General features: G+C 44.3%; 1 protein-coding gene across 2 annotated transcripts in view; it reads right to left on the bottom strand.

Annotated features, from left to right (window-relative positions):
• The window catches only part of arid1ab (AT-rich interactive domain 1Ab), a 53,812-nt gene that overhangs the window by 40,258 nt on the left and 395 nt on the right, over positions 1 to 13,159 (bottom strand). Inside the window, exon 1 of one of the 2 annotated variants that reach the window (XM_086062422.1) lies at positions 7 to 1,333. The exons of the other annotated variant lie outside the window; for it this stretch is intronic. Coding sequence (XP_085918548.1) covers positions 7 to 909 — 903 coding nt within the window. The 5' untranslated portion in view covers positions 910 to 1,333. Of the gene's footprint in view, positions 1 to 6; positions 1,334 to 13,159 lie in introns of those variants that run through there. 2 annotated transcript variants of the gene reach the window in all.

The raw sequence follows: 13,159 nt of genomic DNA, 5'->3' as shown, positions 1-13,159 counted from the left end.
GCTTACCTGGTTCCTACTGGGGGCTTGTGCGGTGTTCCCCGGACTCATGGGAGGCGGGTGATGGGCCCTTTGTTGCCAACCCGGATGAACCCCGCCGTAGCCACTCGCCATCTCCCCCGCCGCCGCCTTGGTGCCCCCTTCCTGGTTGTTGTAGTCTCCTTGCGGGTAGTTGGGGTAGCTCCTAGCCAAGCTGGGGGACGTGAGCAGCTGGTTTAACGTCGGCGTCGACGTGGGTTGCTGGCTTCCCATGTTATACCTCTGGTTGTTATAGGAGGCAGCAGCCATTCCTGCTCCCGCCGCTGCTGGCTGCTGCTTGCCTGGCTGTCCCCCAGCCGCCGGGGGCTGGTTGTTCCGCGGGGAACTCATGGCCCCGTAGCCCTGACCCTGATATGAAGTCCTGCCCTGGAAGGGGTTGTAGTTGTTATAGTGGTTAGGGTAGCCATGTTCGTGGGAATTGGCGGGGTAAGAGTCCATCATGCCCGGCCCCGACGCAGCTGCCATGCCAGGGCTTTGTTGTCCGCCATGTTGATGAAAAGGGGCCCGGCTGTAGTGCTGGTTGTAGCCGTAAGGTGGTGGTGGGAAGGGGCCCGTGTGGTGGTGTCCCACGCCGGGATGGTTATTCCCTTCGGGCCCGCCGGAATCGTTCTGATTACTGCTATTATTATTTACCCTGGGCAAATTCCCGTTGCCGTTCTTCATGTCAGGATCCCCTCCTCCCCCAGCAGCGTCGCCGCCGTCCTGCAGTTCCTTTCGGCCGGGAGAGTCGCCGTCGGGCCCCGCTTCCTTGTTCTCATGCTGCTGCGGCTGCTTCTCCCCCGGCGCCGACTCCTCCGAGTCCCGATCCGGCTTTTTGAGTTCGGACGGCGGGCTCGCGTTGAGAGAGGCGACGCTGGCGACCTGAGCGGCCATGATATCCCCCCTCTCTCGCCTCCCCACTCTTTCTACAGCGCCCCTTTTCTCTCAGCAAGGCGACTCACGAGCGATTAAACCCCGAATAATCATTGAATATAACTGCATTTAACACAACGTACCCGACGTCCCGGTTCATCCCCCCCCCCTCCCCCGGATTTGCCCTCCGTCCGGACCGGTATCCGGTAAATCCACCGCGACTCCGTTTCAACTTGAGAAAAAAAAACAAGGACAGGGGGAAAGTTTGGGCGAAGGAGAACACGCAAAAATATGGAGACGGCTAAACTGGGGGAGTGTGAGTGTGTTTGCGGCGCATCAGTGTATTTAAAAAAAAAAAAAAAGAAAAAAGGGGGATTCTAACGCACAAGTAGAGCGCGAGCGAGAAATCGAGCGAACCAGCACGAGGCTCCGCGAGACACAGCCATCTTAGTGAGGGGCGAGGAGACATGCAAAACCCGGAAGCGGATTTCAACGCCATGAAAACAACACTGGATCCGGACTGCGGGATCAGAACAAACATTGTTTACATTTGCGCCACTCTTTCCCAATCCCTGAATCGTTCGTTCCACGCGGTTTCAATTGGCAATCGAAAAAAGAACAAATAACTAATTACTCAAATGTTTGTTTTTAAATCTGACCGCCAAAACAGAAAACTGCCTGAGCTTTCACATTTCAATATTTGACCCAGATCAATAAATAAAAATAGACCACATCATCAGGGGCGGCTCTAAACAAGGAAGCCAAGAAGGACCAACACTAAACTCTAGCAAGTTAATATTTGGAATCATGCATTAGTAACTCAACTCAAGTCAAGCCATATTATTTATAACATGGACAACTATGTTTTGTTTAATGAAAAAAAAAAGTGTAACACCTCAATTTGTCTTCAAACGCAGTCCTGTGGCACACTTTTCAATTTCATACTTTTGAAAATAAAATCATGATGTTATTCTATTAAAACTGTGTGTTTAAATAAAATAGTTTCCTGTAGTTTAAACAACTGACATGACAAATACTGTCATTGAGAATATTTTAACAAATGAAAAATAGTCAAAATATCACAAAAAAAAGCAATAATGATGATGTGGTGGAAGAGTATTTGTTATCCCTGTCAATACATGTTGCTGGTATAGATAGATGAACAGAAACAGTATTTGTCGTCAATAAATAAAAATTTTGGGACCAATTAAGTGAAATTGGATCATTTCCCATTAATGTGGTGCAGCACAGTGGTTGGGAGTCACAATGTTTACACCCCAAGAAGAGACATTATTGCTGCTCTAATGCCTTTGAACCGAACTCACACATAAACATGTCGCTGGCTGTAAAAATCCCAGTATGTTAGCTTCAAGCGCTGTTCACCTATGCAAATCAATAGACTGCAAAATAAACTACATGAATTTCCCCTGTTAAGTCCAAATAGTGTGGCCCCACCCCTTTGCACACTCCAGATCAACTCAGTTTCATTAATTGACGTGGAATTTGGTGCACTTGTTCATCATGATGGGACACACCAAAAAGTCTCAATAACCCATGTTCAAACTTGAACAGGAAGGTGACCATTTTCCTTTAATGCAACCATTTTGAGCTGAATACCAGTTCTCGTTACCAAAAAATTAACCCCTAACACCACCTAACACTTGAATTTTGGCAGACATGTCTATCGTTGCCGGATGCATGAAAAAATTCTGAAGGACCAATGCCCAAAATTGAACAGGAATTTGCCCAATTTGGTTTGAATGTGTCCCAATCTGAAAGCACATATCCAAGATAGATGGACAATTCAAAATTGCCACGCTTTTTTTTTTTTGCATGTTCTATACATGCTCTTCAGTGTACTTTCCTCCTGATGAGCCGATTTACATTGGTTCTGCATTTCTTATTCTATTCTAGTGCAAAATAGCCACATGACCATTAGCAAAGAGAGTATTTCGTGTGTGTGTGCGCGCGCAGTAACAGAGAAGTAAAGCAGAGGGAAGCATGAAATTACAAGCAGTGTGTGTGCATGTGCGTGTGTGTGTATGGGAGAGAGTGATGGGGGTGGATCAAGCACAAACAGAACTGGAAGTGAAGATAGTTTGTAAGAAAAGCGAGTGTCGTGCAAGGCCTTTGAAATTCACAAGTTGCCAGTGGGGGGGAGTAAAGTGAATTTCCATGAAAAATCCTGAAGCAGAGCACTTAAGTCAGAACATAATTAACAAGAACAGACAACCCCTCCCACCCTTACGCTTCTTCTTCTTCTTCTTCTTCTCCGTTTTCTTCTTCTACTCTTTCGCTCCACCCCTCCTCCTCCCTCTTCGTGCTCCCTGCCTGCCTCCCGCTCTCATGGCAGCAGAGCCGAGGCGTTGCTTTCACTGACCATCGGAGTTTTTGATTATCAAAAGAACGACCCTGTTAAAACCAGTATTCAGACTATAAACTATGATTTGATGAGTTTTGATAAAGTTCATTCGCGAAGACAAACAGAGCAAAAAAAATGTTTGAACGTGATTATGCTATATATCGACTAATATGGACAACAGAGAACAGCCACACAGTTGTATTTACAACCCTAGTTGGCATATTATGATCCATTTGATTGACTATTGATTAATTACATTACATAAAGGGGCCTCTAGACATACCAGTCTAATATTACGAAAAATACGCGACAATTACTTATAGATGAAGCATTCAATCCGGGACATGTGCCATTTCCGAGCCGCGGGTGGCGTCATGGAACGCAACAGCGGCGCTTGCAAAAGCAAGCAGAACTTTGCTATGTGAACGTGGGGGATGGGAAGCATGCACGCAAGCTCTGCTTCAGCCCTTTCTCTCTACAATGCGGAGCGCTCTGCTCTCATGGCTCACTCTTCAGTGAAATAAACATTTGGAGTTTGCACACAGGCGATGTTTGTGTGTGTTTCAGGGACAAAAAGGCACATTTTTGCAAGGGGTTTAATAAAGGAGAGTGTGCAGGCAGGGGGTGTGTGTGTGTGTGGGGGGGGGGTCAATTCAGCTGCTGTATATAGGCTATGGGAGTGTGTGCTTGTTTTATCAGAAGAGACAAGGCTATGAGGGAGGGAGGGAGGGGGGAGGGTGAATTTTCTTTTAGCATAAACTTGCTGTTTATTATTATGGAGGCGCGTTTGTTCCTCTCGTTCATATTGGCACACCTCTGCAATATGGTTTCTATGCGTATGCTGTGTCCTTGTCCTGCATTTAATTCTCCCATTTCCACGCTGTTCTCGTTCTGCCAAGTCCGGACAAGCTTAATAGCAAGCACGAGGACACCCTCCCACCTCCCACCCACAATTAATAGACATGATGATTCTTCAAACTGATATGACCTGGAATGCAGGCTCTTTAACGAGAGGAAGGCAGTTCCTGTCCTCTTGTCTCCATCATCGCATACGTTATACTTCAATTATATTGGTTCTAAACACAGTATTGCGACTAAAAATGCCTTTTTAACCTCGCAGATGACAACTTTGGTCCAATAAAATACCTCGCAGTGAGATTTCGCGGCTTCAGTCGGCATGCATTACTCCTCTCGCTGTGGCTTGGGTTTCCCACCATTGGCTGCTTTTCAGGTAGATCGGACTTTCTGTGACATGGGTTTCAAAACAAATCATCAGTCTCATTGTGACATTTTTTTTTGAAAAGGTTAAAGTAAGGCACTCAGCCGGTATATATTATTCCACCCTTTCAAATTAAATCCCGCTTCCCCCGCTTGGTCTGACTGAATCATCATTGGTTGGTTGATGTGCCGTTGGATGGAAGAGACATCACTCGTTGGACGTGCGCATCGACCATTGGATGAAAGAGATGCCAATCGTTGCATGAAATCGATTTTCATCGTTGGACCAAATAGATCGACTGGACGCCAGCAGAAAATACACGTCAAACATTGGACAAAGTCGATGTCAGTGAATTTACTTCTAGAAATGATTTATTATAGTTTTGGATTTAGTTTAATGTGGTTGAAGAATATTCTAATAAAAGTTGACAAATGACTCAAGCTTAAGCACATTTGATTAGGCGGGAAAAATTAAGATGATATTGATATGTCATCGGATTTTTCGGCCTACAAATGAACAAATTCCTTTAAAATGACTAGTAAGACTATATTTTAAATGTTACATTTTGGTAGTAACTTGGTCCACGGCCAGTGTTGGGCGTGTGTGTGTGCGTGCGCGTGTGTGTGTATTGTGGGAGTGGGAGAGGTGACAGTGGTGGGGGTAGCAGATGATTTAAGAGTGTTTACTCAGTCCCCAGCAAGCCACCCTCAGCAAGCGCGATGCATCACCCGCGGCCGTCACCAAGGCAGCAGCTTGGGCCTCATCCAAGCGCCCGTTTCTCTTGTAAGCATTTAGCACAGCCATCGGCAACCTGCGGCCCGTGGGTCATTTACGGCGTTTGATCTGGCCCGCCGTGCAATTTTAACAGCGGCTGATGGCGCGCTTGCTCGCTGGGATTTTAGCGGGAACTTGTTTATGATGTAAGGTTGTCTTTAGTCCGAGCAACCAATCAGAGGACGGGAAATTGCTGATGTCATCAAGGCCAGCTCTCTGGCCCTGTAAGGATGGATTTGAAATCGGATTGGTTAAAGAAACGGTTTAGTCCCTGTGTTTAAAATCATTGAAGTGACGCAGTACCGGTGATTCTGAAGGCTGCGGGCAGATTAGATTGACACGGCAACACATAGGCGGAAATCTGATTGGACAAAAAAAAAAAAAATCGAACATTCACCTCGAGTACTAGAAGCTGAGCAGCCTGGAGAAAGCCTACAAAATTAACATCATCGAATGTTGAGGATAAATTAATAAAATTTTACATCGATTTTATTGTTTAGTTAATGTTTCACAATTTAGCCCTATTAGTGCCACAAAAATATTCAAATTAATTTTGAGTTAGTTATAAGGTTAGAAAATGCTCAATTTGATTAAAAACAAGGGATATTGCAAAAAAATATTTTACACACTTAACTGAGCTAATATTCTATTCCTGTAATCATCCTTACATGTGTAATGACTTTCTCTGCACTTGTTTAATTAACAAGTCATCACTTTGGACTTTTAACATATTAATTAGATTTCTTTAGGATTCAAACTTTGGGAGAGAAAAAAAGCATTTCCATCACCAGGACAACACAATAATGGGATGGGGAATTTCCTAACGAGAGTGCGGTTGAATTCTATCACACACACACACACACACACGCACACGCACACACCCTGACAGTAACATACACAATTTCACAATTGATGGCCACTCAGGCAACGCCGTCACACTCGCCCCAAACATCAGATCAGCGGCAATCTTAAACCAAGCTTGACCTGGCCACACACATATATACACACACACACCCACACACACACGCACACGCACCCACACAATCACAACAATTGGATGCTGTCCAGATGGTTGCCATGCAGCCGTTCAACACGTCGTCTGGAGTGTGTAGAGGAAGGAAGTGCCACTTAGCAAAGTGCAATGGCCATTCGACTCTTTCCCAGACACAGTGCGTGTGGTTGTGTGCGTGTGTGTGGGTGTGTCTACTCACATTTAAAGTTGCAGCTACATTATAAAACTAAGTAAACCAGAAAAATTCCTTTTTTTTAAAAAATTTTTTTTTTTACATAATGTATGTTCCATTTCAAATTGGGCTGTGCAACGTAACCAACAAAAACCCAAAAGTTGTTTACAGTTCATCATAACTATTTCAGCCGGTTTAGCTCAATGCTGAGACGATTTTTTTGTTGTTGCATCTTACCTATAAATGGGTTCCGTCAGTTGAACTCGCTTTACTCGAGAAGTGATAAAATTTTTTTTAAAAAAGTGTCATGTCAGGACTTGAGTGCCCTCAGAAGACAAGCTTTCAAATCAAAACTGATAGCACATATTCAGGTTACATTTATTTATTTTTTGTCTGAATGAATTGGCTCACGTTTGGAAAAAAAAATTAAAAACGAAAAGGACTTCACTCCAGTCACCACCCGTGAATTCTTATTTTCTCCCGAGCCACAGTGAAGAAAGGCAAAGAAAAAGGAAGCGGCGTGCGTGTGCATGTAAGCACGCGCGGCGAGGTTAAGAGCTCTCCAAAGCGAGCCGTCGTCCGCCCCGCAAGGACGCCTGGTGCTTGCCGTCTTTTTCGCAAGGGCGGGGAAGAAAGGAAATACGGTGCGAGGAATGGTCTCTTTCAGCCACGGAAATTGGTCGCCGCAGCGTGGGAAAGGCCGCGTCCCTGTAGGTCAGGGATCGGCAAAGTAGTTCTGGCTGCATTCAGCCCGCAACCCGTTTTAATCTGGCCCATTGAGCATTCACACAATCAAGAGCCTTGCAATATTTGCGGCTTTTCTTCCTTCCTTAAAATGCTTTTTAATCAATTTAGCTGACGAGTCTAAAAATGGCATCCTGACTATTAATGCGTATGAATTCACAACTCGGCTTGAGAACGACACGTGACCAAACTCAGAAAAAGGTGAGCTGCGATTGGTTGTCACCTGAGCGGCTGTGATGTCATTTTCAGTCGACAGCAAGTGGCAAAATGGCCGCCCCCCCCCCCCGAAATGGATAATAACAGTTGGATTTTTCTGCTTAACACCAAACACTGTTCTTGCGCTTTCCTAAAAATCAAACCAAGTGATGCTCTCCGTTCCTAAGAAACACACAAACTATTGACGGTGCACTTTCCCAAAAAGAAGACAAAACTATTTTACATCTCACGTGCACTATTTATGCTCGAAACCAACAAATGAGCCAATTCCAAGGGAGCATGTTGACAATATCTCGCACAGCTCATATCTGAAAGTTCTTTCCTAATGAATCATTTGAGCCGGAATGCTGAGTTTCGCCCTGACTACTACAGAAAGGATCGCCGACCAAAAGCCTGGCTTTGACGCCGCCACACGGGCGCAGCGTCCCCTGCCAACCGACCGTCGCTCCGTCGAGGCCCGCGCCAGCCTTTTATATAAAAAAAGAAAAGAAAAAAAAAAGCCCTATTTGGCAGGAGCCGTGCCCGGCAGGTTCAAATATACCCTCCTCGCCGCTTGATCCAAATCTTAAAATGGTCCAAGTGACAGAGGGAGCGTTTGTGTTTGATCGGCCCGGCCGGCAACAGATGGAGAAAACTGGAAAGTAGTAAATGCGCAGCCTCGTCCACGATGCTGGTTCATCTTGTCACGCTACCGCCTCGGAAAAAGGTGACATCTACGTAAAGCATCAATAGTTTGTATAATAGTTTGAACAGTCTAAAAGTCTTATGCACTTCCAATACCAACACATTAACAGAAGCTGAGCTGCACTGTGTTTGTTTAAAGGAAGCGTTTACACTTCCTCTCTCTTCCCTAATATGATCCATGTTGAAACTTTGCACGTTTGTACCACTGACCTGAATATGTGACTGGATAGCCCACACACGCCCGCGCAAGCCGTTGAAATCACCGGGCGGCCATTTTGCTCCTCCCATCTGGCGAGCAGACGACTGTATAAACTATACGATATACGTACAGATTAGACGTATACAAGCTACAGCTCGTAGGCAGCTAGTATCTGGCTGGGGTGTGGGGTTAGTGGCGGCTATTTTTTAACAAGTAAAAAAAATAATACAAATGAACTAGTGGATGGTATGTCCTGTTTAGAAGACCCCCTTTAAAAAATAAAATTTTGAAAAAAGCTAAAAGTTGAAAAAAGCTAAATTTTGAAAAAAGCTAAATTTTGAAAAAAGCTAAATTTTGAAAAAAAGCTACGTTTTGAAAAAAGCTAAATTTTGAAAAAAGCCCAATTCATCATATTGTTACACATCTAATGTAGGTAGTGGCTAGCGCAAGAAGCTAGCAGTCTACATCTTCCCTCGCTGCTCCACTGAGAGCATTCAAGGTTTTGAAATCCGACCCCCAGCTCCACCTTCGCACCCCTATCATCACGTTGTCCCCGCAAAGCCTCCAGGCCGGTAATTAAGAGCAGTCCTCTATCTCCCAGCCTCCCCTCCGAGTCCTGATAACTTTGTTTTTTGCAATTTCGACCATGGGCAGAGTTCCCGCCCCCAACCCTCAGCCTGCTCTCCTCCACCACCCTGGAGGGACAATTTCCATTACAGTGGCGAGGCGGCCTCAGCAAGTATGGTCGTGTCCCATCGCATTTAGACATTTACAGCTGGGGATGTAACCAACATGAAAACCAGAAATCTGTCTCTGGGATTGTCTTTTTTAATTTTTTTTAAGTATTGCTCAATCCTGAGTAGAAAAAGCTTGGGCAACCCTGTGCGAGGAACACGCGACAAGCAATTTTGAGGTGCATAAGATAGTTTCTAATATGTGCGTCTTCACTTCAAATAAATAAAGGCCTGCCTCAAATAGACTCCCTTTTCCAACAGGGGAGAAAAAAAAAGTAAATGTCATTACCTCAGTTCATACAGAAGATGCATACTCTATTGCTAACCAAAACAGCAAGCCCAGTCTTGGCTCAGTTCAAAGACGCTATCGTTAACACACGAACAAAAAGGCGTTGATCGTATTTGAATAATGTTGCTAACCAAAACAGCAGCACATACAAACACAACTATTAACTCATTCACTGCCATAAATTCATTTAAAAAAAAGATTATTAAACATTAGGGGGCGACAGGCGAATACAATTTTTTATTGTAATTAATCACATGACTTCACTAGTTAACTCACGATTAATCACAAATTATATGTCTGTTCTAAATGTAAAATAACAAATTCTAGGTTTCCATACTTTTGTTAACAAAAGTGGAAAAAATGTTGAACTAATAGAAATAGTTCAAATGAATTTTTGACGTTTATAGCCGTCAATGGCAGTGAATGAATAATAATAATAATTTTAAAAAAGATTATTAAAAATTCAGGGCGTCAGGCGATTTTTTTATTTTAATCGTAATTAATCACATGACTTCACTAGTTAACTCACGATTAATCACAAATTTTATATCTGTTCTAAATGTACAATAAAAAAAAATCTAGGTTTTCATACTCTTGTTAACAAAAGTATGTAGTAATAGAAATAGTTCAAATGAATTTTTGACGTTTATAGCCGTCAATGGCAGTGAATGAGTTAAAATGACTAAAATAATCTACAAATGAATTCTAAAATGCAGTCAATCAGTCATCTCAACTGTCTAGTCACCCTCAGTGGCTTAAGATAGGCTTAACCACTACACCATGTTAAAGAAATAAATTCTTCAAAAATGGAAGCATTGAAACAGGTGGGGGGGGGGGGGTAATTGCAGTTACCTCCTGCTCAATTGAAAAGCTCCAGCGAGTGTTTTGCTTTTTTGTTTTTGTTTACTATAACATTGCTTTCAGGAGGATTTGGCTCGGCGCTTCTTTGAAAGATTTCCATATCCCTGGCGAGACAAAACACAATCCTCGCTGAGACGGTGACAAATTAAGGCTACTCCAGGAAACTGCAAAAAGGAGGAAGGGTGGCAGAAATAGCATTTTACGCAACTATTTTAAGAGAAAACAATGTAAAAGGGAGGCTTTGTACTTTAGTGAAACTCAGTAAACACACCTGGGGGGGGGGGGGGGGTTAAGGTGGATGGTGACAGAGGGGCTTCCATAGCAAACCTTTTTTTTAAAGCACACAGTATCCCTACCATCAGCATTTATTTGTTGTTGCGCTGGAAGAATTGGGCTGATGGCGAGGCACTAACTGGAGAAGAGCGAGGCGGAAGAGGGCCCGGCAGACTAAGGAAGGGGATGAGGGGAGGGGGGCGGGGGGGGGGGGGCGCATACAAGGCCGGTTATGCAGAAACACAGATTTAATGTAAGGCTTGGCTCTCTGTTATAAGCGAGAGTGAGAGAGGGAAAAGCCGGTCTGGATCACAGGATGGAGGAGGAGGCCAATGGAACATCTCTTGAGGAAGGGGGGGGGGGGGGGGACCACCACCTCCAGGACCCCTGTTTAACTAAACCCCCTCTCACCCCTCCTTTTGGGTAAACAGTGCTATAATACACTGAATTAACAGAACAAGCCCTGGGGAAATCAGATCCCTCTTCAATAAACGCCCCCCCCCCCCCTCCAACTCCCACGCATACCCGCACCCCTTATAACAGCCAGCCATACCGTGACTTTTTATGGTCTTAGGATCAGGGGCGACTGAAATCCTGATGAAAACGCATGCAAACTGGATTTGGTTGCACTGAAAACTGGAGCTGGTTCAGACTGGGGGCAAAAGGGTGGTTTGGTCGCCAATCAACCATTCACGGTCATCAACTATATCGGTTTTCTACTGCTTGACTCGCACATGTCACAGGGAAGTTACAATGGATTCAGCAGTAGAAAATGGATGGATGGATGGATGGATGGCCAAAATCACGGATGAGTGAATGATTATCCATCTTTGTGTTACGGAATGGCAACTTATCCAAAGTCGAGTCGCTCTTCAGTTCGGTTTTTCCGGCAACCCTTAGCGGGGATGGATCAATGACCGTAGACCGTGCGACTGGCCGGCGACCAATCAAGGGTGTAGTCTGCTTTTGCTTCAGTTTTCCATCAACCCTAAATGTAATTGGCAGTCCAAAATAGATGCATCGGCGTGGGTGTGTGAATGGATGGACAGCGACCAATCCGGCGCTTTCCACAAGGGATAAGTGGTAGAGAATGGACGGTTGTCAGCAGTAAGTGTGTCCAAAAGTATTTTTCACATTTAATCCTGGATGCTCACTTGACTACGGCCTCCCTCGGAGGTCTTCTTTGGCCCACTGCATAAAACACCAGGCAGGGTAAGCGAGCGAGCGAGCGAGCGAGCGAGCGAGCGAGCGAGAGTGTTCATCAGCGCACAAAAGGGGGCAAACAATACGCCAACTTGCCGGGCCACATGAAAGCTCTGCGCAGACCTCCGATTCCGTTTGTTCTGTCTCTCCCTGCTGGAGAGCAGGTAGGAAGCCCTTAACTGCGCCTTCTCACCCGCCGCTTAATCTGGGCCCACAATCACATCCAGTGACAGGAGCACAAAGCCGTCTGGCGAGCGCAACAAGGCTCCGCTATTATGTAACCACTGACAGCTGGGCTATCAAGGGAGGGGTGAATCCACCCCACCGATACCCCCACCACCGATCCTTGTGGCAGCACTTTGTGTCAAACTGATGTGACCGTCAGGGTAGAGAAATGGTATTATCGGGCCGACGTGTTGGCTTTAGACATTTCTCCCAAAATAATTCCTCTACGTTCCAGTCAGGAGATATGATAGCGGCGCTCGAAACACGTCTGCGTGGCCTTCAAAGCGCTCTTTGACCAAATTGCCGCCGCTGTATACAATACAGAGCAGACACGGCATCTGTAAAGCTGACGTTATGGCACTAAAGCTCTCAAAATGAATCGATTAATCGACACGTAATTGATTATCAAATTCATCGACAACTATTTTAATAATCGAGTCATCGTTTGGAGTTTAAAATTAAAATTGTCCAAATCCTTTTGCTTTTAGCATTTCAACAGTCATTTTTCACTGTTTTCTGTCGTCCTTCATCAAAGAAGACTGATCATCTTCTGTGTTTAATCAAAGTAAGACACGTCAAACATTTGTTTTTATATAGGAAATCAATGACCGAACCTGCAGCATAGTACATCAATCCCCCTTTTTTATAGTCACTATACGAATACGAAGTACCAAATAAACACCAATCACTGGTTAATAAACAGTAATCAGGAGGGAAAAAAAAGTTTTATGCAATACGATACACTTAAATGCAAAATTTAAATGAATCCGATTAGTCGAATAATTGATTGAATAATCAATATATTCATAGATTCTAAAAAATATTCTATAGTGACAGCAGTATAAGACACACAGTAAAAAAAAAAAAAGGATGATTATAGGTGTGCAATGTTTCGGACTGGCGACCAATCCAGGTTGTAGTCCGCCAGGTGCGGCGTCCACTCCAATAAATGCAGCAACCCCAAATAGAAACCTTCTTATTTCCCTGCAAGCGGCTGTAGTGACTTTTCTTTTCTTTCTTTTTTCTCCAGACAAAAAAATAAGTTTTTATAGCTTGTTCATTTCTTGTTTGCTAAATACAAGACATGGAATGCTTTGTTGTATGTTTAGCTTGACCTTAAACTTAAAAATGGGCGTGGTCTTAAAACAACTTGACGCCTCTTTTTTCAACAACTGTTCACTATCATCTGCTCACTTGCAGCTTGTTGTGAAAGTGAGTTGAGTTCACTCCAGTCCAATCTCAAAGCACCACTTGTGTTTGTACAGGACTTAGTTACTTCCCACAACAGTCAATCAGGGCGTGTT

Source organism: Leptonotus elevatus, chromosome 19 (genome assembly GCF_054856555.1).
Source record: "Leptonotus elevatus isolate MCC_2025b chromosome 19, RoL_Lele_1.0, whole genome shotgun sequence".
NCBI lineage: Eukaryota > Metazoa > Chordata > Actinopteri > Syngnathiformes > Syngnathidae > Leptonotus > Leptonotus elevatus.
This window is presented reverse-complemented; position numbering and strand designations above follow the sequence as displayed.